At 35.4% G+C, this 27,993-nt stretch overlaps 1 protein-coding gene across 7 annotated transcripts in view; it reads right to left on the bottom strand.

Moving 5' to 3' along the window:
* Positions 1 to 3,021: 3,021 nt before the first annotated feature.
* The window catches only part of TRAPPC8 (trafficking protein particle complex subunit 8), an 81,550-nt gene continuing 56,578 nt past the window's right edge, over positions 3,022 to 27,993 (bottom strand). For 3 of the 7 annotated variants that reach the window (XM_057698421.1, XM_057698423.1, XM_057698424.1), the window contains 10 exons: positions 24,953 to 25,395; positions 23,109 to 23,256; positions 21,820 to 21,916; positions 20,508 to 20,576; positions 20,359 to 20,417; positions 17,962 to 18,135; positions 14,962 to 15,063; positions 11,114 to 11,259; positions 5,539 to 5,628; positions 3,025 to 4,222 (listed from right to left, as the gene is read on the bottom strand). In XM_057698421.1, coding sequence (XP_057554404.1) covers positions 3,988 to 4,222; positions 5,539 to 5,628; positions 11,114 to 11,259; positions 14,962 to 15,063; positions 17,962 to 18,135; positions 20,359 to 20,417; positions 20,508 to 20,576; positions 21,820 to 21,916; positions 23,109 to 23,256; positions 24,953 to 25,395 — 1,563 coding nt within the window. In that variant the 3' untranslated portion in view covers positions 3,025 to 3,987. Of the gene's footprint in view, positions 4,223 to 5,538; positions 5,629 to 11,113; positions 11,260 to 14,961; positions 15,064 to 17,961; positions 18,136 to 20,358; positions 20,418 to 20,507; positions 20,577 to 21,819; positions 21,917 to 23,108; positions 23,257 to 24,952; positions 25,396 to 27,993 lie in introns of all 7 variants that reach the window. The other 4 variants (XM_057698422.1, XM_057698426.1, XM_057698427.1 and 1 more) reach the window with 4 other exon arrangements.

Here is a 27,993-nt window from a genome sequence, read left to right as displayed (position 1 = left end):
CTGTAAAAAGCCAAAAAGTGGGCAGTGGCCCAATTCCTGGAAATCCCCTCCCCCTCCCCAAAATAGTTGGAATAATCCTCCCACTTGTTAGCCTATGAAATTACCCAGCCCCTAAAAACCGTCCACCCCATATTCTGGAGCCACTCTTAACTTCTGAGAGGGACCGCATCTTGCCTATGGAATGTGTATCTCTTTCAGCAAATCCCCGTCTTGCCTATCACTCTGCCTCTTGCTGAATTTCTTGTGTGCCGAGACATGAAGAACCCGAGGTTCATTCAGCCCTCAGACGAGTTGTACGGATTCAGCCAGAAGACTGTGGGTTCCAGTCCCACCTGAGGTGTGTGGTTTCACCTCAGCAGTGACTACACCCCCCCCCCCCACTATCAAATTTGCTCTCTTCGCTGGACCTTTTTTTTTGCAAATCGTGGCCCTAAACTTCCAGGAAGGAAATATGTGTCTGGGATGTGACCTTCCTCCCCACCGTGCCCTATGCACTGGGAAGCGCGGGGAGGAAGGCGTGGAGGAGCAGAGCTCCCCACGTGAGATGGGAGCCGCGGCGCAGACCAGCACCCCCCCACCGCTCTCAACAAGAGTTGCTCTGCGCCCAGGCTGTGAATCCTCAATCTTTTTGAACCTGGAAAGTTAGGTTTATTGATCTTGCCTCACTTTTGCTCAGTTCCACCTGGAGGGCTGCTGGGAGGCAGGCTGGAATACACCATGGCAGCCGCCGGTGGCACAGGGGCCGGGTTCCCGCAGCCAGCTGCAGCCACCGTCGCTCGCCTGTAGCCCCCTTCTCCTTCAAGGACAAAAGCCTCCCTTTCAAGCACCCTCCCCCCCATCCTCTGAGCTTTGCGTTAAAATTCCCTGTTGCTCCCTCTTGCGGCCAAATGCCTCTTCTCTAGTGCAAAAAGTTATTCTGAGAGCAGACTTTCTAAGCAACAATTACTAATAGTCTTCAAAAGATTTCAGCTTGTTTTATATACTACATCCTGGTGGAATGTTAATTCAACTAAGACATGCCATTTGTTCACATGCAAAAAAGAACACTCGTTTTTGCCTTTCACAAACCTCGTTTTCAGACGTGTCCTTTCGTGCCACCAAGTTCAATACAATTAACTCAAGTAGGTAAAGTCACTGAAAACTGTTGCTAAGTTTTAGGAAAGCTGACGTCTATCCCAGTTTAAAAATCAAAACAAAAACACAGAGGGCGGGTACAGATGACACTTGACATGCAAACTTTCCTCCTGAGGTGAAAAACCACTGCCCAATAATCCTGAGAAGGAGCAGTGGAGTATTAGCAATAGGGTTGACCCTAAGCAAGATTATGAAAGGGGCCAAGTTTTCCTTCAGCATCCTATCCTTTCCTCCTTCCTCTCCCCGCAATCCCTGCTCCTCCCACCAGCTCCCCTCACCTCCTTTCTAGACGCTGTTCTGTGTCCCATTCCATTTCAGGTCTTGCCTCACTTGTAGGCTGCCTGACAAATCTTTTAAAGATCAATGAGGACACGCTACTAGGGTACCTACAGGCATTTGCATTTTAATAGAGTCTTCTGAAACTCAGGCCTTAAGGGTTTGAATCTCTAATGGAACCATTTCACTTGATTTGGGCCACACAACACCTAAGTGGCCGATTTATAAGGTAATTCCTATTAGGAGGCATTTCCTTGGCTGTGTGATAAACGGACCTCGTTCCTTTCTGCTCCTACAAGGCCCCCACTGCAAAGCCTCAAGTGCCTTGCCTGTTACCAGGGCTCCGATCTACCAGATGTCTTGCACTTTAACAGTCAGGATGACTTTGTTTAGAGTGGTTTCAGCTCACCCTTAAGCCCTGTTCTCTTGTCTCCTTTCCATAGTGTCTTTCCAGATTCCTGTCTTCCCCACTTCCATCCACTCTCTACAAAGGCTTGAGATAGATGCTTGAGATAGCCAGCTGCAATTTAAGGCTAAATTTTCTATGTGCAGATAATTTGAAGTCAGTATTCTGTCTAGTGATGCTAAAAAGCACTAGCTAGGTGTGGTTTCATCTGCTCTTCTTGTTGATTTGTATACTTATTTGGAGAATGAGTGGAAAGATTTAGATTTAGGCATATTATCCTGAAGCCACCTGGAAGTAAACTCTGGTTTTGTCTGAAAATGTCTTTGTTTCATTTCCATTTTTGAAAGGTATCCTTGCCATTTAGAATTCGGGCTTAGCAGTTAGTGGGGTATCTTCAAAGGGTTGAAAGAAACTATCTTCTGGCTTCCATTATTTTTGTCGAGAAGGCTGCTAGTAGTTGAATTACTGCTACCACTCAAGTAAGTTTTGTCTTCTGTACTCAAGACTGTTTCTCCCTTTGTCTTTAATTTCCAGCAGTTTCGCCACGATACATCTGAATATAGGTTCCTTTGTCTTTATGTAGTTTGGAATTTACTGAACTACTTGAACCTGTAATTTGTTGTCCACCTTGGAAAATTCTCAGATTCTATACTGCTTCTACCCTAGCCTCTCCCCTTTCTAGGACTCCAAACAAATATAAAAGACTTTCTCATTGAATCCAGTAGGTTTCTTACCTCTTTTTTTGGCCTATTTTCCATCCCTTTCCTCTCTGTTTCAGTTTCAATTATTTTTCCTGACCTATATATACTTGCCGTCTCAAACTAAGTCAAATGTAGGCTCTGCCTCTCTGCTGCTTCTTCCTAAGTGGGCAAACCTCCCAAGGCAAAGTAGGCCCAAATTTCAACTCTCTAGACTTTCTTCTATTGGATTTTGGTCCTCTAATAATGGACTATATTGATAACACTTTGTTTTTAGTAAAACGTTTTCTTCTTTAGTTGGAGGGCTAAATTACCTAGTTTGCCATAACCAGCATCACAGTCTGCAGTGTGGTCATCTACAATAGGGTCAATAAGTATTGATATTCCTTTCTCCCGGGACATAAATGGGTTGTCCAAAATTGTAACTGGGTATAAGACATGACACATTTAAAGAGAAAATTCATTTGCTTATGTATAACACGGCCACCAAGGACTGTAGGAATGAAGACTGTCCTTCACTTTTGGAATCAAAGATGATAATGCTTTCTCAGGAAACTGATCTGGCACCTGCTATAATAATATGGTTGGCACTCATTTTAAAGAAAGAATATATTAAGTTCTCAGAATTTTTTAAAAAAGGCATCTAATAAATCTATACAGTGAATAGCATGTCTTTATTCTATTTACAGTACATTTGTTATAAATATAATACATTTTTGAAAAGCTTATTTTTAAGTTGAGTAGATTTATATTTTAAACAGATCAACTCAATTGTTAAAGTTACATAATAAAGAATATGATAATTTAAATGACAAAAATCTCATACTGTGAAATAGTGCACTCTATGCTGAGATGAATGAGAGGGGGGAAAAAGTCAAACTCCTTCCAAAACTATATTCAAAGCATCAGAAAAAAATTTTTTTTCTTTTTACAAAGTTATGTATAAGCCATAGGAACGACCAGATATTGAAGTATGAAGACTCTATAACCAAAGTTCAAAACTGATTTTAGAGAACTGTGTGAAGCAAGACAGGAAAATCTGTATTTAACACTCTATTGAACTTCACAGTAAAGCTGGAATTTATAGACTAATGGCTTAACAGGAGTATTGCCAACAAGGCCTTTTCTTCCTCCAAATCATCTCCTAATGTTCATATACCATCGATAAGTTGTAACAACAGACTTAAGACACTGGTTTTAAGATGGGGCTTAATAAGGTGCATGAATATGCTGAAATTCTGTATTATGACCATGTAAATTATTACCAGGGTTTAAAGAAATGCAAAAAAAAAAGAATTTAAGTATTCTCAGTCCAGCGTGCTTTGCATCACCAACAAATTGACAAATCAAAAGTATTTTGCAGTGATCCAACACCAATCTCCCGAACAAGTTAGGTATTTCAAATACTGTTGTAAAACCCATTCAGTAAAATAAAACTGATTCCTGTGGATTTCAGTACAAATCTGTAAGCTGTCACACATTATTGATGATGATCAGGGCAGGCATGGAGTTCTGCTGACTCGTTTCAAACACTGTCACTTGGTCCGATAACTTGGCAAATACCCTAGGAGTTCCAAGGTTATAAACACCTGTATGGACAAAGCATGCTTTCAGCTGCAAACTGTGAATCTCCTGGCTTTTAAGCTGAAGTTTATACTGTGTTTGTCCAAGCCATGTAAATGATCCATGGATTTCCAATGCTTCTGGGCTAAGGGAGGAGGAAAATGGTAAGTTGGAGGATTTTTTTCTTCATAAAATTTTCCCCAAAGTCCCAATGATACATCCCTTTCATCTAGCAATTCTATTTCTAGAAATTATTTTATGACAGTATCTGTTTATTAATAACAATAACAGCAATAACTAATATTACTATTTCTATAATAGCTAACATTTATGAACAGTTACTATGTTCTAGGCACAATGCTAAGAATGAATGATCTCATTTAACAATCACAACAGCAGCTAGTAAATGACAGAACCTGATTTTAAACCTGAGCTTTTTAACCACTTGGTAATCCATACATAAGAATAAATGTGTATATAAGAATGCTTATAGGACTTCCCTGGTGGTGCAGTGGTTAAGAATCACCTGCTAATGCAGGGGACACGGATTCAATCCCTGCTCCTGAAGGTCCCACATGCCGTGGAGCAACTAAGCCCGTGTGCCACAGCTACTGAGCCTATACACTAGAACCCCTGAGCCACAACTACTGAAGCCCATGGGCCTAGAGCCTGTGCTCTGCAACAAGAGGAGCCACTGCAGTGAGAAGCCTGAGCACTGCCATGAAGAGTAGCCCCTGCTCACTGCAACTAGAGAAAGCCTGGGCACAGCAATGAAGACCCAACACAGCCATAAATAAATAAATAAATAATAAATTTTTTTTTTTAAGAAAAAAAGAATGCTTATAATATTGAAACTGTTTATAATATTGAAAAATGGAGAACAACCCAGTGTCTACCAATAAGGCATCAGCTAATTAATTTATGATACACATAACCATATTCAAAATGTGTTCAGATTTCAGAAAGCTGACCCAGATCCTGTTTGGAGTGTTATACAATAATAATCAGTTTACACTTCATACTGCTTTTCTAAAAATTCTAAAATTTCTGAATTCTAAAAAGCATCTAGCTTTTGGAATACCAGTATGAACCTGCACTTGTTGTTGTTGTTAAGCATTATTTTACAAATCAGAAAACTAGACAAAAAAAAATCTTCTATCATGAACTTGCTGATTTTCAATTTTAGAGTTATCACCAACAAACTTTTATAAAAACTTGTTGTCTCTAGCCAAACTAATTTGCTGCTTTTGGAAACTGCTTTCCATTTGTCACTCCTGAGATGCTAAGACAATCCTCGGTAACTCTTCTCTAACACTTCTTAATACCAAACAAAAAAAAATCAGGGCGTGCCTGAGTAAATTTTCTCTATCTATGTTAGGTAATTATTTGCATAATTTCAAAATATTAAATTGCTTTCAAATCAATCTTTACAAAATAAACTTGCCCTAAATAAATCTTTACCTTGTTGTTTTATGCCGAAGATCAACTATTACGTCAACGTTGGCCTTTGAACAATTGGAAAGTAAAAGGGTCACTGGTACTAAACAAAGGCTGTGGGAAAAAAAATAATAAAAAAGGTTAGTGGAACATTTAAAAAAACACAAAAAAAAAACAAAAAACACACCACTTTCTTGAAAATAAAACCTAAAAGTACCTAACAGCATAAGCTCCTCAGAAACAATTAGATTCAAGTAAGGAAAAAAACTGAGTTCTAAAATCACTCAAGCCAAATTATTTGCATAAAGAAGTAAAACATATTAATACAATGCCTGAATACTAAATACTAGAATATATACTTCCACAAAACCATTTTATTTACATTTATTAAAGCTGATCTTAAAAAATAACCAAAATGTTTCTAGGTGCTAATTTCCCCAAATTGAAAAACAAGTAAATAATCACAACTAACAAAGATCAGTGGAGGAAAAAAAATCATGAAAATGCCAACCAATCCTGTTCTCTGTTTCTTGGAAATCACTTGATTTTGAGCAATGACATTTGCTCTTCTATCAAATTTGCATAAAAGCCATTACATTTGGGAGAATATGAGAATTATTTCTGCACGGCAAGTTATGAGGAGAGCCCATTCAAGTACACACATTTGCTCAATTAACCTAATTTCTGATCTCACTTTAGTAATTAGTAAATCACTAAAGCATAGGAGAAAGGACAGGGATTGATAGAAGAGAACCTATGTATGAACAGGCTGGTGCAGATTTCAAATCAAGAACATAATAAATGAACATAATCTATGCACAAATGGTTACATACCATTATTGAAAATATTTTACTCTATTAACACAAAGAACAAAGAGTTTAAAAAGAAAAAAGTAATCTTATAAGCTCACACAAAATTAACTTGAAAATTCTGCTCAGATGATATATTTTATGCTTTCAGAAACTTTATATCCTCTTACTAAGTAATACTTTCTAAAACATACTGCAAATAACAGATTTTCCTAAACAAAAACTATGATAATTTCAAAAACTTATCCTTAGATTATACTGGTGCTATGCCCTTACCTCCCCCACAAACTTCACAAGGAAAGGAGGACAACAAAGACTACTGAATAGGTCTCCAGCCTAGACGCAGTAGTCTCCAACCTTTTTGGCACCAGAGACTAGTTTCGTGGAAGACGATTTTTCCATAAAACGGGGGTGGGGGATGGGGGGGTAATGATATGCTTCAGGCGGTAATGTGAGTGACAGGGAGCAGAAGATGAAGCTCTACTCGCTTGCCCGCTGTTCACCTCCTGCAGTGTGGCCCAGCAGCTAATGGGCCTCTGACCAGTCGGGGACGCCTGGTCTAGAGCACCGCATAAAGTTGAATTCCAATCGCACAGTTTGTAACCCAAAGCAAAACTTCAGGAACTGTGCTATTCTGTTACCATTTGAGCCTCAAATTCTCCATGCTTTATCTAAATGTTTCTAGTAGCAAAAGAAGAAATGAGAACATCTGGATGTGTCCTAGCCCCCAAATCGTTACCTTTATTCCTCTTCTTCCTCCATGTGCTGTTTCAGTGAATAGCACCACCATCTCGCCTGCAAACCTAGGCATCATACTAAGTGTTTTAAGTGGGAATGGGAGCTACTACCTCCATTTTTGTCACAAACTACTCCAAGGTTTTTATTGTTTTTCTATCTCCATATTGACAACTAAAAGCAGTGACAGTAACTCAATATAGCAGAGATTTTTGGGGGGAGGGAGAAGGGATGAGTCTTTTGAAATATCTGCGTTAAAGATGAGGGAAGTATTTGCTGCAAACCACACCCCCCCCCCCAAATTTATCTAGTACATCTGTCAAGCAGAGGCCTTCCACCTAGACAGGAAATACTGCGCAAGGTTTCTCTTTCATATCATCTTATTGGCTTCATTTATTAAAAGCTTCTGCATGAGTTTGCTTTCTTCCTTTCAATCCTGAATTTTGTCATCTTCTTGGAGAACTTTACTATCTAGGTAAACAACTCATTCAACTCCTTCTCAAACCCTTGATCTGTCAGCTCCATAACCACCAGTACTATTCAAAATTCAGCCATCTAACTTCCATGACCATACTATGAATTTTTTTTAGTCACCTAAAATAACTGCCTCTGAAATACTACTCAGTTTCTCCACTCTGACCACTATTTCCAGCTCTCTCTCTCAATTACACTTCTGATCTTTAGTTTCACAAGGATGCCCAATCACTTGACTCTGTACTTCACTGATTCTCAGTCCTGGTCACTGTGGTACTGGTAATCACTGTTTAGCAGTTATTCACTCCCCTCACCTTCCAGCTGTGCAATGATGGATCATCCTTGTTGACTATGAAGGAGAGGCTATTTGGCCAACAGAATATTAATGACTTTAATGTAAACAGAAGCCTCAAATGTGCTACTGCAATGTGGCTCACTTTTTATACTCCAAAGATATGCCATGACAAGAACATATCCCAGCTAGCTGCTGCCCATTTGGACTGACCCCAAAATATATCTGGCACAGACATGAACCCAATCAGCCACAGCCTGAAGCAGAGCTTCAGCCAAATCATCGTTGGCCTGAAGACCCATGAGCGTGGGAATAAATGCCTTGTAAGCTACTGAATTCTGGAGTGGGTTCTTACGAAGCATTATTGTAGCAACAGTAACTGATACAGATTCACTCTGGTATCATCTGAGGGTTTATTTAAAATATACAGACACAAAGGTCCTACCCCCAAAGATTTGGATTTAACTGGCCTGAGCATCAGGATTTTCAAAAATTCTTCAGGTGATTCTAATGTGTAGCCAAAGTTGGAAGAAACCACCGTATCTTTCTCCTTCTTACACCTGCCTTGTTTTCACATACTTCCATGCAGTTTTAATTCTGTGATGCTTTATTTTAGCTCACTGCTCTGCTTTAGTATGATCAAACCTGTCCTGTTTCATCTATTTCTCTGCACCACTAAACAGCACCACAGAATCTAAGATATTCACGAAGTATGTGAAGCAGGACAGGTTTGATAAATAGGGACAAATAGAACAGCGGGTTAAAATGAAATATTATGCAATCAAAACTGCCTTTGGAAGAGTGGGAAGTCAAGACAGGTTCACTAGGGATAAGACAAAAAACTTCCTTCTCTGCTTTGGCTGCACATTAGAATCACCTGGAGAACTTCAGGAAACCTGCATGTCCAGCCCCCACCCTTAGCCAATCAAACTGGAATCTCTGGGAGCAGGACCACAGGATCTGTATTTCTTAAATTTCCCCAGGTGACCCCAGCATGCCTTTGTCAGTCAAACAAACACAGAATGAGGCCTGAGCAATTAAGACCTAGACAAAGATTTAAGACAAAAAGTATTTTAAAATAACTTAAATGGCTAAAATTTTTAAAAGTCTGACAACAGAAAGTGTTGGTGAAGGTATGAGCAGAGGGAACTCCCACATACTATTAGCGGGCTGTACGAATTAGTAAAACTGCTCTGAAAAAATTCTTAGATAAATGTGGGAAAAAAAGAGGGGGGACAAACATACATGCACCAGGAGATATATACAAGAATATTCACAGCAGAAAGCTGAAACACGAAAATAATCCAAAAGCCCCCATCAACAACAGAGTAGATAAACTAACTGTAATATGTTCAAACACATTCATTTGGCAATGAAAATTAATTCTACAGCTTTGGGCAATGGTTAATGAATACTAACATAATATTAAGTGAAAGAAATTGGACATAACAAGAATAGACTCTGTATAATTCCAGTTACATAATAAAGTTCAAAAAAACCCCACAAAAATCAACAGAGATGTAATACCTGGAAAATTATAAAGAGGAACAAAGAAATGACTGCTAATACTGGGGATGCACAGGCGCGTGACTGGAAGGGAGTACCCAGGGGACTCCTGAGATAGCTAGCAATATTCTAATTTCTTCCCTAGAGGTGATTTTTGGGTATTAGTTTTCTGAAAAAGAATCACTGAGGCCACGCATTTTCATTTTTTAGCACTTTTCTGTGTGTTATATTTCACAATAAAAGGGTTAAAAAATGGTTAGCACCACTGAAGTCACTTTTTAAATATCTCTGATGCTAAGTCTTGGTCAAGGTCTTAATGTTGCTCAGCACTCCTTCCGTGTGTCCTTAGGCAGCTTCTCATTCCTCTCAGGAGTTATCCTCCAACCTCACTTTTAAAAATTCTCTACCCTTTATTCTCTTATTTCTTAGTTTACTTTGAGTACTTAACCTTGCTCCTATAAGCTCCCTAAAAACAGAGACATTTCATAACGTGTAAACTTGTTAAAATTTCTCTCTACTTTCATCTTTCCCTAGTTCCATAGTAAGGATGTTCCTTCTTCAGCCCAAAGCTAATCCTGCCACTCTTTGGTGTATCTTTCCATCTATTAAGGATTCTGTTGCCCTTCCTGTATCCTCATTTCCTTCAAGACCATAAACACATCCACATCTTACCTAGTAAGAAAACGATGATACTGAATGGACATTCCCTGATCCCCGTTCACAGTCCAGCTTCTTGAAAGGGTGGTCTACATGAGCATCTTTACTTACTTCCCTCCCATTTCTCCTCAACCTACTATGTCATGCTTCTACCCCCACTGTATAGTAACATTCTTCTGAAAATCATGAACAATTTCCTTACTGCCAGAGCCAATGAATGACTTTTCTGTGGCCTAAATGAACAACTTTCTGCAGCATTTAAAACTGTTAACCACTCTCTCTCCTTGAACTGTTCTCACTTTACATCCATGAAGTCACTTTCTCTTCATTGGTCTTTTCTTCCTAATTCTTTTGGGTTTTTTTTGTTTGTTTGTTTTTTTGCTTAATTTCTAATTCTTTGACTGCTACTTCTCAACCAGTCTTCCTCATGGCCTCCCTTTTCCTTAGCTCATCCCTCAAACACCGCTGTTCTACAGGTCACCATTCTCTTGCTCTATCCCACCCCATCCCTACCCCATCCAGGGTGACTTCACCAAAATTTATACCTTCAATTACAAGTTATAGACTGGCTGTAACAGACTTCTCTCCATCTTCTTTTATCTCTGCAAACCAGCCATTTTTTGAAGTGTCATCTGATTTAGGACTTTTTATTTTAGAACTTTAAGTTTATATAATTAAGCTACTTACCAAAATTACAGATACATCATTCCCCCAAAAGTTTAACACTTAATAAATCTTAAGTAAATGATGCGGTCTAAATTTAAACTGTTTTATGAGTCTATACTGTAGTCATGTCTTAGGTTTAATTTCTGTATCTAAAACAAAAACAAAATGAAAATATTTTTTCCTTCCTTTTGGCTTACTGATAAATCTGCTCATCAAAAGGAAACTTTTGGCAACAACTGGCTGAGGAAATATCCATCTTTTACCTACAGCAGCAACATACAGTAATTGTAGTAAAGGGTAAATTAAATTACTTAAGGGCAATTTCTATAGACAATACGATTCTAAATTTCTTCAATATCTGGGTTAATGCTATCAATAAATAAATGTGTGTATGTCTGCGTGTATACGCACACACAGGTGTGTATACTGTAGAAAAATTTTAACAAAAAAATCTCAAACCTTTTTTGATGAAAGGGATGACTAAATGATTCTGGATAGTGAAAACTTGTTTTAATGAGATTAGAAAGCTGCTCTACTGATGGTCTTGAGGAAACTGTAGTGTTTTCTGGCCTGAAAAATTTTAATAGTTCCATTTCTGGTGGCTCCTGAGAAAAGAGAAAATATATGACAATAAAAACACTGCCTTGTTAAAATAAAGTATATAGCACATACAAACAGAAGAAATTAAAACCAGAGATAAAGAATGAATAATACCTTTTCTGCTATAAAAACTAACAAACTAACAGTTGGAATCATACGAAATATATACACCCTAGGATAAAAAAAACCAGGATCTGCAATCGTTTATTCATTCTCTATTTATTATGTGCCGGGCTTAGACTTGAAATCCAGCAACCTCACATATTAGTTCTGTTATCCCGGACAAGTTATTTAATACTTTAAAACTTAATTTCCTCATACGTAAAAAGGGGTTCACAATAATAATAATTTCAAAAGTTGCTGTGGTTCTCACCTAATAAAATTGCTTAGTACTTATGTTATAGACATTCAATTATATGGCATCTATTTTAATAGTTGAAGAACTAAAATTGCCTTAAAATTTCATTTTTGGAAATAGATTGTTGGGACTTCCCTGGTGGCACAATGGTTAAGAATCCGCCTGCTAATGCAGGGGACATGCGTTTGATCCCTGGTCTGGGAAGATCCCACATGTCTTAGAGTAACTAAGCCCGTGCACCACAACCACTGAGCCTGAGCTCTAGAGCCCACGAGCCACAACTATTGAGCCCATGTGCCACAACCACTGAGCCCATGTGCCACAACCACTGAAGCCCACACGCCTGGAGCCTGTGCTCCACAACTACAGAGGCCACTGCAATGAGAAACCCATATACTGCAATGAAACAGTAGCCCCCGCTCGCCACAAGTAGAGAAAGCCCATGTGCAGCAACAGACTCAACACAGCCAATAAATTAATTAATTAAAAAAGAAAATAGACTGCTGAGTTTTTACAGATTATAGTGCCTCGACTATATTAATTTAAGATTAACACGCATGTAAAAGTCTTAATATAGCTAGTGTCAGGCACACTGTAAACATTTCAAAAAATATCATTATCATTTAAATGAAAATAGAGAATAATGTTCCATTTCTACTATTATTACTTCTTTCCTAGTTATTTTTTTCCTCCATTTTCCTTCACCATCCAGAAAATTTTGATTTTTTAAATTTCCTGCTAGCCTAGTTGGATTCTGATCTATACCAAGACTGGCAAACTACAGCTCATGGGCCACATCCAGCCTGCCTCCTGTTTTTATAAAGACAGTTTTATGGAAACAGAGCCACATCCATTTGTTTACACACTGGCTATGGTTGCTTTTGGACTCCAAACAACAGAGATGAGTAATTTAGACAAAGACTTTCTGAGGCAGCAAAGTCTAAAACATTTTACTATCTGACTTTTCTCAGAAAAGCTTGCTGACTCTTGATTTACACAGTTGCAAAAGCAAGAATTAGAAGGAATATTTTCCTTCTCTTCCAGTTTAAAAGCAGCAACAAGTATCTTCACAATGAATGCCGGACAATTTGTATAGTAGTTTTACAATAAGGGTTTGATTCAACCTTATGACAGACAGTTCCATCATAAGAGAGGCAAGGTATAAAGTACTATTACCCTTGCTTTATATGTAAGCTAGAAGTTTACCAAGTTATGCAAGTAATTTGTACTAGGTCATCAATCTGAAAGTCTCTGGCCTCCAAATATATTATTCTTAGTATGATGAACATGCCATATCTTCCAACTCAGTTAACCATATAAAGAGAATATGAAATTTTTCGAAGGTGAAGTACGAAGAAATAAAAAGGATATGCCCTACACAGTATTTTAGTAAAATGGGAATATAACTTGAGTGAATTTTATAGAAATCATTTTGTTTCATTTTCTAAATGAAAAATCTTGCCTTGTTTGAGATGTTCCAAATTATCAAAATATGACAATTTACAACTAAAACTTCGGATTTTTTACCTGATCAAATCAGTGTGAGAAAAGCAATTTTCTTAAAATAAGAAACAGATTTGGGGTTAAATATGATAGCTTCATTAAACCTAACAGAAAATAACCATTAGTAATCACTGAAGTAAAAACTGATTCAAATTAAAGAATTACCAAGACTTCCCTGGTGGCTAAGTGGTTAAGAATCTGCCTGCCAATACAGGGGACATGGGTTCGAGCCCTGGTCCAGGAAGATCCCACATGCCATGGAGCAACTAAGCATGTGTGCCACAACTACTGAGCCCATGTGTTGCAACTACTGAAGCCCACACACCTAGAGCACTGCAACGAAGAGTAGCCTCTGCTTGCTGCAACAAGAGAAAGCCCACATGCAGCAACAAAGACCCGATGCAGCCAAAAATAAATTAAAAATAAAAATTAAAAAAAATACTATCTGAAACACATTATTTAAAAAAAAATTATAGAATTACCAATGGATGCTAAAACAAGCAGACTTAACTTTGATGAGAAATCAGACATTTACATGGTCCCAAATTATCTCCCCACATATTACTTATTATTATAAATAAAAAGAAAAAATAGTAATTTTACTGTGGAGAAACATGGCAGGCACCACCTTAATCAAATGATCCATCACCTATAATTAATATCATTTGCTTTGTGATGTAATACAATGATAGGGACATAACATCTCTTAGGTAGTATTTCAATAAAAAAATGTATAACTTTAATTTGATCATGAGGAAACATGAGAAATATCCAAAGATGTAGTATTCTACAATAAAATAACTGGCCAAGGCTCTTCAAAAATGTCTATATCATAACTGACAAACAAAGGTGCAGAAAATGTTCCAGATTAGAAGAAACTAAAGAGACAAGTGAATACAATGCATGATCCTGGACTGAATTCTGGATGGGAAAAAACTAAGCTGTATACGTAAGGCCTTCAATGACACTTCAATATGGACTGTATGTAAGAGTACCGCATCAATGTTAAACTTCCTGAATTTAATAACGGTTTTTGTGACTAAGCAAGAGACTCTTTGTCCTGAGGAACACTCAATGAAGCATTTTGGGGCAGAGGGGCAGGATGTCTGCAATTTATCTGGGAGTAATTACCTGACAACGATGAAGAAAAAATTACCATGCACATTACCAGAGAAAGAATGACAAAGCAAACAAGGCGACTGTTAGCCGGTGGCAAACATGAGTGAAAGGTGTAAGAAAGTCCTTTTCTCTCAGTTTGAAAATTATTTCAAAATAAAAGTAAAAAATAATAGAAAAGCTCATCAATTAGGATCCATTATTTACAAACACAATACAAGGTCACTGAATTATAGGACTAAATGTGCTTAAATTTTATTTATGTATACTATGAGAACTTTTGGTAAGATTAAATAGCATTTTAGGAAAAACAAGAAAATAAACACTATTACCAGCTGCTGCACAACTCCAGAGGCCATCCTTTACAATGTACGATAGGCCCCATGGAGTCTTGCAATGGTGTGGGCCTGTTAAACAACAAACAAGATAATACAGAGAATATGGTTCCCTTCCTCTCAAGCAAATCCATTCTTTCTATAACTATGAGCTCTAGATTCAATAAAGAACACACCTTAGGAAACCCCAAGATCACAAATGCATTTTAATACTCTTATAAAGTGCTGGTGAATTTTAAAATCAATTTATGTTCAGTTCTAATTTTAATCAGCTTTCTGCCATCAACCTCCAACTCAAATCTCAATATAAAGGTTTGCACAAACCAGAGACCTTCAAAAAACACAAAAAACCCCACAAGTTCACAGGAAGGCCCCAAAGCAAACTCTGTCATTACCTGTTTCTGAGGATATGAAAAAGCTTCTTTTCCTATAGTGTGAAGAACAACATGGTGCTGACCTTCCAAAATAAGCTGCTTACTGTCTTCCACCACATATGCCTAAGAAGTACAAAGCACAAAAATGTTACCCTGCTTGGCAGTAACCCCAAAAGCAACCACTACAATATCTGATGGAAAGTAGAGGTACTATGGCTAATATCTATTAATTACCAACACTCATGGCTGTGTCAGCATTTCTACTTTTATTCATTCATTTAACCAAAGTATCTGTCAAAATCTGCTCTGCCTCAATATAAAACAATTGGCCTGGATATTTGAGAGAGACAGCTTGAAATCTTTTCCAATTTCCCTAGAGCACTTAAGAAACTAGTTCAAAACAACAGTGCCATATCATAACACAAGGTTTTTTCTTTACAGGACTGCCAATATACAGGCAAAAGGCTTTTTCTTATAGTCTTGCTTCTGAAATGTACCAGGGTTTATCACATAGTGGGGCAAAATCCGTGAGTACAACCATAAATCCTGTAAGTGGAGATGCCATGTCCTCGGAGATCTTAAATCTAAGTACTGATGCATATGCTTAAAAGAAAAAAAAAAGGCTTTTGTTCTTCCTATACAATGAACTGATTTCAACTGCATTAAAACACTTATTTCAGCATGTAACTCTTCCTCTTGAACTTCTTCTGTCCTGGAGACAATAAAATCTGTAAATGGCTCTGATATACTGTTACTGTCACATTATGCAAATACAGATGCTTTAACTTTTTTTTTGATAAGCCCAGTTTTTTTTCTATTAGATTTAACAGATTCAAAATTACTCAGTCAAAATGCTATAAACATTCCTGAATGCTCTGAATTTTCAGTTTTCTATACTTATCATGTGTGACAATTCACCATCTGTGCATCACACTCGAAGTGCTACTCTAAGGCCCAGGGAGGCCCAGGACCTGCTTGGCATCTATCCATGCACCACCCAGAAATGCGGGAGGACTTAGCTACTTGATGGGGTGACCTTTAATCAAGGGAGGATGACAACTGATAGATAAGGTCCTGAGACAGATAGATAAGGTCCTCATACACTTTTTCCAATGGTCTCATGGACCAAACAAAAGTCACCCATAGCCATGCATAATCCTATAATGCACTCTCTTTCCTGCACAAAGTCTTAGTTTTTCAAAACAAACCTTTATTTTGGTTAAGACTGGTTAGAAGTTATACTATACCCCCTTACCAACTAATTTGTTTTACAAAAATTTTGTCCAAGGTCTTAGTTTTCTCCTGAATCATATTTTATTAGAGTACTATCTCCCTGTGCATCTACTCCACAATTTAAATGACTTGTCAAGTTTTCTTTCATTCAAGGGGGTCCTTTGTGCATTATCTAGAGATTTCACTAAAGAAAATCTACCAGTCACTTTCTCAAATGAGCTGAATAATAAACTTACCACAGACACTAGCCCCTACCAAACTTAACATCCTGCCCTGTAATCTATTCGAACTTCCATTTTCTAACTAAGGAGCATCACAATCTTGGGCAGTTTTCTTCTTCTTCATGTGATCAGCTATACTAGTAATTGGTTTTAATTCAGAGTGATTTTTTAAAAGATAATCCCCCCCCACACCCAACCAAGGTTACTGTGGGCTCAACGATGAGTACAGAATACAGCATACATTACTCAAAATTTTGTCTCAGAAATATTACAAATTGTTACATGGCAGGAAAATCTGTGGAGTGACAGCTACAAATGCCAAAGGTCTATTATACATTTAATGGATGGTTGATTTACATTAAGGGGAAATGCTACTGAGCCTGAAAATAGGATTCTCTTGATTCTAGGCTTGAAGAATATTTGATTTCAAACTAATAATGTATAACTTATCTTTTTAACACCTTCACCTTCTATAGTCAACAAATGTATCAATCTGCTTAATCAGTTTTATTGGAACTCATATAAAGCCAGCTTGGTTTCAAGAAAGTCTGTACAAAAATGTGCAGTTTAGTAAATACAACACCTGAATCAATTTAAAATACACGTTCTAATCATCTACTATGAGCATGTCTCCATGTTAGGCCTTATATCAGAGAATACAAAATCAAACCTCCTCACATAGTTCAGGTGAATATCCCTGGGCAAGACCCTAAATTTCACTGTAGAATCATTTCTACAGTATAAAAAACAAACAAACAAAACAAAACAAAAACCAACAACAACAACATACTTAAGATACAAAAGGGTGTACTGTGAAAAACAAACCTCCTCTGTACTATAGTTAAGGGAAGACCAATGCCTAAACAACCTCATTCTGGTCTGCCACGTGTATGTGCAGATCTTAACTGAATCAGATTTTTTTTTTAAAAATTAAAATATTTTCATATAATGTAGAAAATGTCAACACAGACCAACAATTAGATAAAGAATTACTGTTAATTTGGGTGAGATAATAATATGGTGGGGTTATATTAAACAAGAAAGTCCTCATCTGCCAAAGGTACATATAAAAGCATTTATAGATAAAACATCATGTCATTAAATATATATACTACAGCAAAAAAATAAAGGAAGGTAAAAATAAAAGATAACAAACTAAAGGAATAGGTGAAAAATGAATAGCAACAAATTAACAGCTGTTGGAGCCTGAGTAATGGGCACCTAGAGGTTCATGGTGCTATTTTTTCTTTTTCAGAGTTTGAAAATGCTCATAATAAAGAGTTTAATAATAATACTTTGCTTTCATGGAGCTTATCATGATTACAATATTCTCCGTACTTTTCACAAGTAATAAGTAACACAGAAGAAAGTGACCTAATTTGAATGAATTCTTCCCTTCAGGCAAAAAAAAAATTATTTTGGAACTGTTAAAAAAATGTATAAAACTACTTTAATATTCAAATTGGAAAATTTAAGCAGAGAAAATCTAAATAGCAGCTTACATTTACTCTTCAGCTTAAGAATCAAGTATAACTGAGGCTTGCTGAAATAATTTAGCAACACATACCTTCCATAATACGACAATATTCAAATCCACATCACTGCACTTCTGAATTAATCTCATAGTGTCCTCTATTGACTGTTTGTCTGTATGCACAGAAGACTGGGCTTGTGGTTTCTTCAATTCAGAGGATAAACTTCGATAAAAGAAGTCTGCACATGGGCTTGCTGAACTTACTATCTGTTAAAAGAAAACCACTTGTGTATGTGTTTTCAGTTAGATATACCCCGCCGAAATTTATATTTCTACAACTTACATATACCCAAAAGGCTTATTCAGTACTTCCTTATCAATTTGGTTGAATACAAGGAGGCCAACCTAAGACTTGAGTACCTAAAATTTCTGATACAAATTACCCTGAATCTTAAAGTTCAAAACTCAAAATTATAAATCTACACTGCCATGACAATGGCTTTGACCTTTTAAGTATCCAGTGAGGATGAATGAGTATCACTAAGAAAATGAATAAAAAGTAAATTGTTGAAAATCTGAAAAACAACATATATATGTATAACTGAATCATTTTGCTGTACACTTGAAACTAACACAATATCGTAAATTCACTATACTTCATTTTTTTTTTTTTTTTTTAGAGATTTTTGGATGTAGACTACTTTTTTTTTAAGTCTTTATAGAATTTGTTACAATATTGCTTCTGTTTTATGTTTTGGTTCTTTGGCATGTGGGCTCTTAGCTCCCCGACCAGGGACTGAACCCGCATCCCCTGCATTGGAAGGTAAAGTCTTAACCACTGGACCACCAAGGAAGTCCTTATATTTCAATTTTTCAAAAAGTAAATTGTTAAAAAGAAATTATATTTTTTACTATTAAAAATAAAAAATATTTCCCATTCAAATACTTGGAAGACTAAATGATATCCAAAGAAACAGAATGCAAATGAGTTACTGGCATTAACTTGGTTTTTATTCTTGAAGGGAGAAAACAAGAGAAAAGATTTTTAAACAGACTCAGAACTAAAGAGTTATCCCTTAATTAATGGAATACTATGTTTCATAGTAAAATATCTACACAATTTCCTGCATTATAAATTATATTATATAGATGTTAAGCTTCAAGTTAACCATTAAATATTAATAAATATATAGATTTTTCCCCCTTAGATATGTACTTTTTCTGGTAATCCACTGTCCACACAGTTATCTCATTAACCTGTAGTGCTTGGTAAATTCTATTTACTCAGATTCATCAAAAAGAAAAATGTCTTTGTTTATGCCATCTTCAGTGCTCCTATACAAAATTATTAATAACAAACATAATAAAAATTACAACCTTAATATAATTGAAGGGTCTTGATGATGTTTCTAGGGAGTTTTTGTAAAAACACCTGAACAAAACAAACCACTGAAGTCCTAAAAGCTAAAATTCAACCATTCAAGAAGCACAGTGTCCAAAAGTCATATTCATTCTGGAATTATTGGGCTTTTGGAGCTCTGGGATATTTCTAAATAGCTGCTTCCTCAAATGGCCAAAAGAGAGTTCAAAGAGTGAGTCAGATGGAGGCAAATGATACACACAATACGAAAGCATGAGTATTTTTGGAATTATCAAGGAGAAGAACACAAAGGAATAATACTAGTAACAGCACACAATGATAGGGAATTTGGCCCAGCATTTTTCAAAGCAGGTACCCAGATCACCTCTTCAGATTATCTGCAGGGCTGGATGAAAATGTACACTCCCAAACTCCACCCAAAGTGTCATGAGCCACAGCTTTAGAGGTGGGAAGGCAAAGCTTTCATTTTTATAAAAACTCTCTAGGTAAAAAATAGAGTGTGCAGACTAATAACCTCAAGATCACCTCAGAGCTTTAGCAATTCAGAACCCCAGGTCCCACCCAGTCCCACTGATTGAGAATTCTGCATTTTAATAAGATCCCCAGGTGACTTACAATGTACACTATTTCAAAGTCAGAAAAAACCACTCTCTAGCTGGTTCTAACATATAATTATTGGGAGTATCACTGCCCTAGTCAATAATACATTTAAAATTACAAAACAGCTTATTATTTGGGTCTCAGAACCATATGATATTCCCAAATCCAGAGGGTTATCATCTATATGTTCCACTGTGATCACATTCCCAAATAGACAGGTTCCTTCTTATAATCCTGTTTCCTTTTTTAATCCCAAGGACTAAACTTATCTCACGAGTATATTACACTCTAAAACAAAGTTAATTTTAAATAACTAATTAAAATGGTATACTCCATATAGCATTTTCATTAGCTTTGGGGCATGAAGACAAGTTGCAAAACCCAACAAAGCTGACATATTTATCCACCAAAGAATCTGGGGATCACTAAAGCAATAGTTTTGCCAAAATAGTCAAGATATTCCAAACTATGACTTCTAAAATCAAACGCTACTGTGCTTATTTTCATACCTGTTCATTTCCAAAGATGATATCTGCAAAGGTATATTTTTCTGAGGACTGTGTAGCAACTAAAAAACAGGGGAGAACAAACTAATCATATCATTGGCATGAAATATAAAATGATCATTTAAGAAAGTGTGACAGTAAAATGAATTTACCTTCTTCTTCCTTACATCGTACTGCTTTGAAGCAAAACTTTCCCTTCTCCCTACTGGCAAGTTTGGCATCTAGGAAGAGAAGAGAGAAAATTTCAAAGATCTTTCTCAGTTTATAACATGGTAAAACCTAATTCATTACTCTGACTTCTTCAGTCAAACTGTAAAATATTTAATAATTATAAATAATGTTTAATGAAAAACACTTCTGCTTTCCTCTCCATGAAGCAAATCTTATTTGGCTCTTTAAAAGGGTAAGATTCAACTTTCTTAAAATACTTGTACATGTTCATATGTGCATATATATTCAGATATGTATGACATTATGGATAAAGAGAAAATTTGAAAAATTGGAACTTGGGAGCCAGGGAATCCACAATTCCACCACTGTGTCCTTTCTTCATTTCCTACCAGTATTTATTCATATGGATGATTTATATCAATATTTTTATATGCACACACTTGGCTATGATGCATTTTCCCACTATCACAGACACATTTTAAAAGCTTATATATTTTAATGCTATGAAATAATCTGAGTTATAGCTTAATTCACATTAAAGCTACATTCAATTTTACCCTATTAAACATAATCTTGCAATAACCTGCTCTGAATATATGGATCTTCTCATATTTTGAATTAACTCCTCTGTATAAATTCCAAAAATAAGAATTACTGTGTTAAACTTTTTTTTAAATCTTTTAAAATATATTATACAATTCTTTCCAGAAAGAGTAAATATTTTGCCAGCTTCAATCTACTCTTATAAGTACTAACTAAGCACTTCCATATTACTGGCAGGATGATAAAATGGTAGAAATATTTTGGAAAACAATTTGACAATATGTATCACAAGTGTGCATATTCTTTAATATGCACACTTGTGGAAATGGAAATACACAGAAAAGCCAGTCAACATACAAGTATGGTTATACACACAAAAACCAGCTTACCAATAGTAAGGGAAACAAGGAGAAACTTTTAATTTTAGTTTATATGTTTCTATACTGTTTGAAATTTTGACAGTGACCATGTATTCAGGCACTGATTTTACAATTGAATTTTTAAAAAAAGAAAAAAGAATATACAAATAAAAAAGCTATGGAATAAAAAGATGGGAAAGAGTAGATTAAGATGGGTGATTTCATTTACAGTCATGTAAAGTAATGAAAGCACAATTTAATGCTTACAAAAGTTAACTATAAGAAAGGCACCAACAATCCTATGATATTCTGGTACTGTTCTGAAAAAAAAAAAAAAAATCAACCAATGAAGATATGAGAATTTATTATGAAAAGGGAAAAAGGCACAAACCTTTGTTTTCAGAGAGATTTACAGATTTTTGTAACTTCCAGTGTTTACTACTACTTGATACTTGTACTATATGGAATTCTTTAACACCTGCTTCACTCTATCAAAAAGAAATAAAGAGTCATTCAGGATTTAGGAGCACTAACCTAGAATATTCTAATGAGAACGACATTGCTACCAAAGTCAGTACCAATTAACATAAGATGAAATTTTTATTCTGAAATAAATTAACAATATACATTTCAGAAATGTAAATTATTTAAATCCCTCTATAAACATTCTTAAAACAGATAAGTCATCATCTTATCCAAGGAAAAGATTTAATTATAATATACGCCCAGTGGCAAATTTTTAAATACTGAAAGGCATTCAGTTATTAGAATCTATCATAATGAGTTATTTAATATACCAAAAATTATTTGCTGCCAATTTTTAATCAAAACCATAGTACTTTCATTTTATTTCTTCTGATCTTTCTATGACATTCCTGTTAAGGGTAAAAAAACAACAAAGAACAGAATCCCAATATACAGTCAACATACATAAAGTTTTTTAAATTGCAAACCTTTTATTCTCCTGAATTAAGAGCTAATTTGAAATTATTCAAATGTTCTTAATCTCACAAATACTGATTTTTTGGGGAAGATCACCAAAGTATCACCACATTGACCCTAAATATCCTAAAGTGAAGTGACCACACAAATTTATGAAGCTACAAGAAAAAGGACATTACAGAATTAATAAGTAACATTTCAAATAGGTATCTAAACTGAATCAATCTGAAGCTAAGATTCTACTTTAATAAGATCACATTCCCTTCTTCAAGAATATTCACTTTGATATTTAGAGTATATACACAAGAATGGTAAAATGTTTGAACTGCTTTCTATAAAGGAAATGGTACTGTTGGAAATGTATACGTGAGGGGTTGTCAAGTTAATACTGAATGTGAAATTCTAAGAGAATTTTGTAAATTTAAGTACATCAAAAGACATTCTCAATGGTGAGACTAGAAAGCACTTTATGAGATCCTTTTTGGATTGAATTACTGGTATATGGCTATATACCGTATGATTATGTACCATATTAATACCACTAGATCCTTTTACTTGAAGGACTGAGGGATAAAATTACAAAGCAAATTGAGAATATGTTTTTACATTCTATTCTATTAAGAACATTCTTAAATTCCTAGCTTATGTTGTCTTGTGAAGGGAAAAAAATAATGAAGAAAAACAAAGGATACACTCAAAATATAATTAAAAACAAAATTTAGTTTTAAACCAACTTACAGTATTGGTATTTTCCACATCCACAAAGACAAGCATATTGCCTCCTCTGCCCTCCTCATCTTCAAGAGAATTACTTCTGCAGACAGTGGCTCGCACATTCAAAGATCGACTGGTACAAATGACTGCAGTGTGTCTTAATATTCTGTGACTAAAGAAGTAAAAATTACAAATTTAATCTAAGACCCTCTCCCAGTGTTATGATTCTCTAATTCCAAATAAAGCTTTTAAAACCTATTCACTCTCAGGACCATTTATACTCTAAAAAAACCAAGACAAATACAATAAGGTAAAATTATCTAATTAGCCTAATATTAGTTCAATTCTTTATTCTGAATTTGGAAGAAAACTATTAGCCTCCCTTGTTCCTTGTTCATCAAATTCACCCATGGTATATAGCACATGAAAATAATCATCATATAGTCATGTCTTGACTATGCCTCTTCTGATAGTGGTTCTAAGGTTACTGAATGCTTACCAAGTAAATTTCAAACTTTCACCTGGCATTTAAGCCTCTCCACAACAGAGCTTTACAATTCAACCTTTATTCTCCCTTTACACATTTTATACTGTAACCAAACTAATTATATTCAGTTCATATTTCCCAACTTGGAAATTTTCATTCATATATACAGCTACTTCCTGGAATAACCACTACTATCTTGTCTAAACCCTTTGATCCAAATTCGGAAATCTTTACTTTCTTTGGAAGCTCATTTCACCACTACTACATTCCACAAAGCCTTAATGGATTGCTTTGGCCAGAGAACTCTCTATCATCTTGTTAAGGGGAATTAACATTTACTGAGGACCTAAAATGTACTTGCCCTTACAAATATTATATCTTTTTGTTCTCACAGCCTTACAAGATATTTTAAATAGCCATTAAATTTTAAAATGTAGCACAATTATTCTGGGTTAATTTTGTAAAAATGACAATGGCATTATCACAAAATACTCTGTTGTGCAACAGACAAGCTACAGATCCTTGTGTAAGTCAGTTAGGTTTGATTTCTTCAGAGATACCCATAACACCACTCAAATCACCTGCTCTGCAAATACAAACATTTTAGGAGGCAGGTGAGGGCACTAGGGAAAAGGAAAAGTAAAACAAAATAATTTTCTTTAAAAAGGATGACTTAGGTAACTATGTGAGGTAATGGATGTGTTAACTAACTTGGTTGTGGTAATCATCTTACAATGTATACATCTTACAATGTATACATAGATCAAATCATCACACTGTACATTTTAAATAGATACAATTTTGTCAACTTTACCTCAATAAAGCTGGAAAAAATTAAAAATAAAATAACCTAAACTAGTTAAATGCAAATGCAGATCATAATCTATCAAATTTTAAATCAAATGTATTAAAGTTAAATCTTTACTTATAAAAATGTAATTAAATCTCATTAAATATTTTTACAAAAGAAAAATAATAAAAATTAAAAAATAAAAAGGATGACTGTAGGCAAGTTGTCTTCATATACAAATGACACCCTGTTTTAATACACAGTACCTGTGAATTTCATTATTATGTGATAACTTTGGCCATAGTACTTAGCTGTATCAAAGAATCATGAAGTTTATAGAAAGAAGCATGAAAAATATTAATGTAGCTTAATTTTTTTCCACTTTTGGCTACTTAGAACTTACAGTTGGATTAGGGACAACCTCAGATATAAACTTCATGCATAATTTGGAAGGGGGTAATTTCTTAGTAAACAATGACATGTTAAATATTAAAATGTTTATTTGAAAGGGTGTATATCTGTGTGCGTGTATGTGTGCGTGTCTGTATGTACTAAACGCAGAGGTTAAATCTAAAGTTTTATAATACTCACCGTATTTTAGGCTGCTTTTTAACACTTTCATAGTAAAACAAAAAGTTAATTTCATGGACACCTTCTTCATCCGGCCCACGTAACCACATTGGTAGCTGAACTGAAGCTCCAGGTAGAAGAACAGTGTCAGGAAGGGGAACAGGAATCACCTCCGGCTGACTTCCTATGCCAATGCCAAAGTCTACAGAAGAAGCTGATGATATGAGTGCTGTACACACAGAGGTAGAATCTGTCACAACAGTCTTGTAAGCACTACAGTTCTCAGAAGCTGAGGGACTTAGCGGTGTTAGAACAGCTGTGTTACCACCAAAAGTAAAGAACTCTGGACGTTTAGAAACAACCTTCAATCCAGTAAGAGGACATTTGCTGACATTGACAAATTCTACATATGCTTTTCGGATTTCTCCACAGAGGAGCCCTGTAGGAAAATGTATAAAGAACACCTGCATTGGAGGGAAAAAATATTATTATATTGTCTGTTAAAAATTCTGAACCTCTAAATGAATAACACTTTAAGATGCTGTATTTCTGTACTATAGGTTTACAAGTATTTTATTAATTTTCTTTGATATCTCCCTGGGTATGTGGCAATTAAGAACTCTATTTTAAAAAAGAGGATGAGACAGAGACCAATGTTACTCAGTAGCAGATTTCAGAATCATGAATTAAAGGTACAATGTCAATAACTAGAGGGCCACCCACAAAACTTTCACAACTACAAAGATTACAGACAAGAGAAGCTATAAGTAATTTAACGTGGCTATGTGAACAATTACCTGCTAAAAAGCCCTGAACACTGTTAACTTAAAAAGTAGCTCAACTATCTATTTACACATCATTAAAATGAAATGATGCACAATAGGTCTTAAGAGGGAAGAACATACAGATGCACAATTCTACATCCATAATTTAAAAACCCGGTATCTTCAAACATCCTCAGGCTTTCAGTAATCCATGTGGGAGCAAAACCTGATTTGACTAATGGAGGCTCTTTATAGCCTTTTCCATTTAGTGTGATATTCATGTGGTTCACTCAAGCCATGTTAATGTGCTTGATTACCAGGTGCTGCCATGAACCTAACAGGGGTCACATAACACTTTAGATAAAAACACACATATGTACATGTGCAATTTCTAAAAAAATTTTTTAAAAATTGACTTCCAACACATGCCTGGCCTCATGATTTCAGGTAAGAGCTGGAAATATGAGCTAGCAAAATCATCCAGTACGTCATCTGCATTTAAAAGATTCACAGCATAAATGTCAGAAGTACTCTGACAGCATCTAAGAAAGGAAGAATATAAAGCCAACAGTATGAGGAATAAAGTTACAGCTAGCTGTCCCAAAGGAGTTATAAAAGTCCAATGAAAATATCTGAGTCTTTTCATCTAAGTCTGAACTGGACTTCATTATGGCCATATTCTTAAGGAATAAGATAAAATTTGGGGAAATTAGAAGCTTTAAAAATGGGCATGAGAAAGTAAGGGATTAAGGCAGAAATCCAAAACAAAGATTAAGAAGATAGGCAAAAATAACTACGTATAGCATGACACTGACAACGTACTAACTAGCCAGTATCAAATAAGCTTAGTCAAATAAGCTAAAATCTGTGAGGGAATAATTTTGAGTTGTTACATCAAAAACAACTGCATGAGTAACAAGTGAAACACAGTACTGTAAAGACACCCTAAAACACACATAGACACCCAGTTACCATCACGAAGGCTACAGTACTGGTAGAAAGGGAAGGGTGATGGAAGAAAACCAGTGATACACCGTTTGTAGGATACTGTGTAATATATCTTCAGTATAAAGGTTTTACTAAATACACTATGTTGACCCTAAGGAGAACCAGTATATTTAGCCTTTTTCAAATGAATTGTTGCTACAAGTCCTTTTAAACAGGTGATGTTTTGGACAGCTTCAAATTTTAATGGAAAATAAGACCAAGAACCAGGAATGTCACTTCTACTAATTTATCCTAAAGATGTATGTGTGATATGCATATACATAATGTATAAAAATGATATGCATAAGGTTATTCACTGTGGTTTTATCTGTAACAGCAAGTGATTGGACACAAGTTATAGACAAGTCTGGTTGAATAAACTACATATACACAACATACTGCCTGTGCAGTGAGAACCTGAAGGCGCCTGCTCTTCTTTCTGCTTTTCTATGTGAAAATTTTTCCTAACAAAATGTTAAAAATTAATGCGAAGAAAAAGTTTTGGAATGACACCATTTTTTCTAAAACAGAACTTAAAAACAAAATACTTCTAATAAGTAGATACAGCTCACAGTTCACTGTTTGCTTTCAGTATGCTACACACATGAGAGTTATTACATGACACTTCGATTTTTATCTTCTCTCAGTTTCCGTAATTTTCATCCTCATGCTTGTTTTGATAAATATATATTGTAAGAGACGATTTCATCAGATGTAGATTGATTACTTCTTTCACTATTCCCTTAAACACTTCAAACTCTATAAAATATTTCTGACATAAGATATTAGGAATGGGAATATTCTATACTTTTTTTTTTACTAATATTAATGTACACTATTGTTCATCCAAATATAATAAAAGGTCTCTTACTTGACCTCCATCATACCATGTCTGTTGTATTAACCAACTTTGGTATTTTAGTAGAAAATACTAAATGATGTTTATGCAAGTGAACATTAGTAGCTTTTGGCTTTCTACTAAACCCACCTTCTTCTATACCTTAAAGTACAACTTTTATCTGTAGATAAAATCTAGACATATAATGTACTTAGATTACTTAAAAATTTCCTTTAGCTTCTCACTCTGAAGAAACCAAAACTGAAAACTTAAAATGTCTACTTATGGATGTGGATGAATAAATTGAAGATGAAATGAAACTCATATTAGGAAACCCATACCAACACAAAGAACTCAAAAGGCCTCTAACATAAATCCACACCCCATAAATAGTGAATAAATGGATATCTGTATGTTTCAAGTTAAGGTAAAATGTTTAGGGTGTGGATCTATTATAGTTTTCTTAGTATTCA

Source organism: Hippopotamus amphibius, chromosome 11, assembly GCF_030028045.1.
Source record: "Hippopotamus amphibius kiboko isolate mHipAmp2 chromosome 11, mHipAmp2.hap2, whole genome shotgun sequence".
NCBI classification, from domain to species: domain Eukaryota; kingdom Metazoa; phylum Chordata; class Mammalia; order Artiodactyla; family Hippopotamidae; genus Hippopotamus; species Hippopotamus amphibius.
The sequence above is the reverse complement of the archived record's forward strand: the minus strand, read 5'-3'. Positions and strand labels throughout refer to the sequence as shown.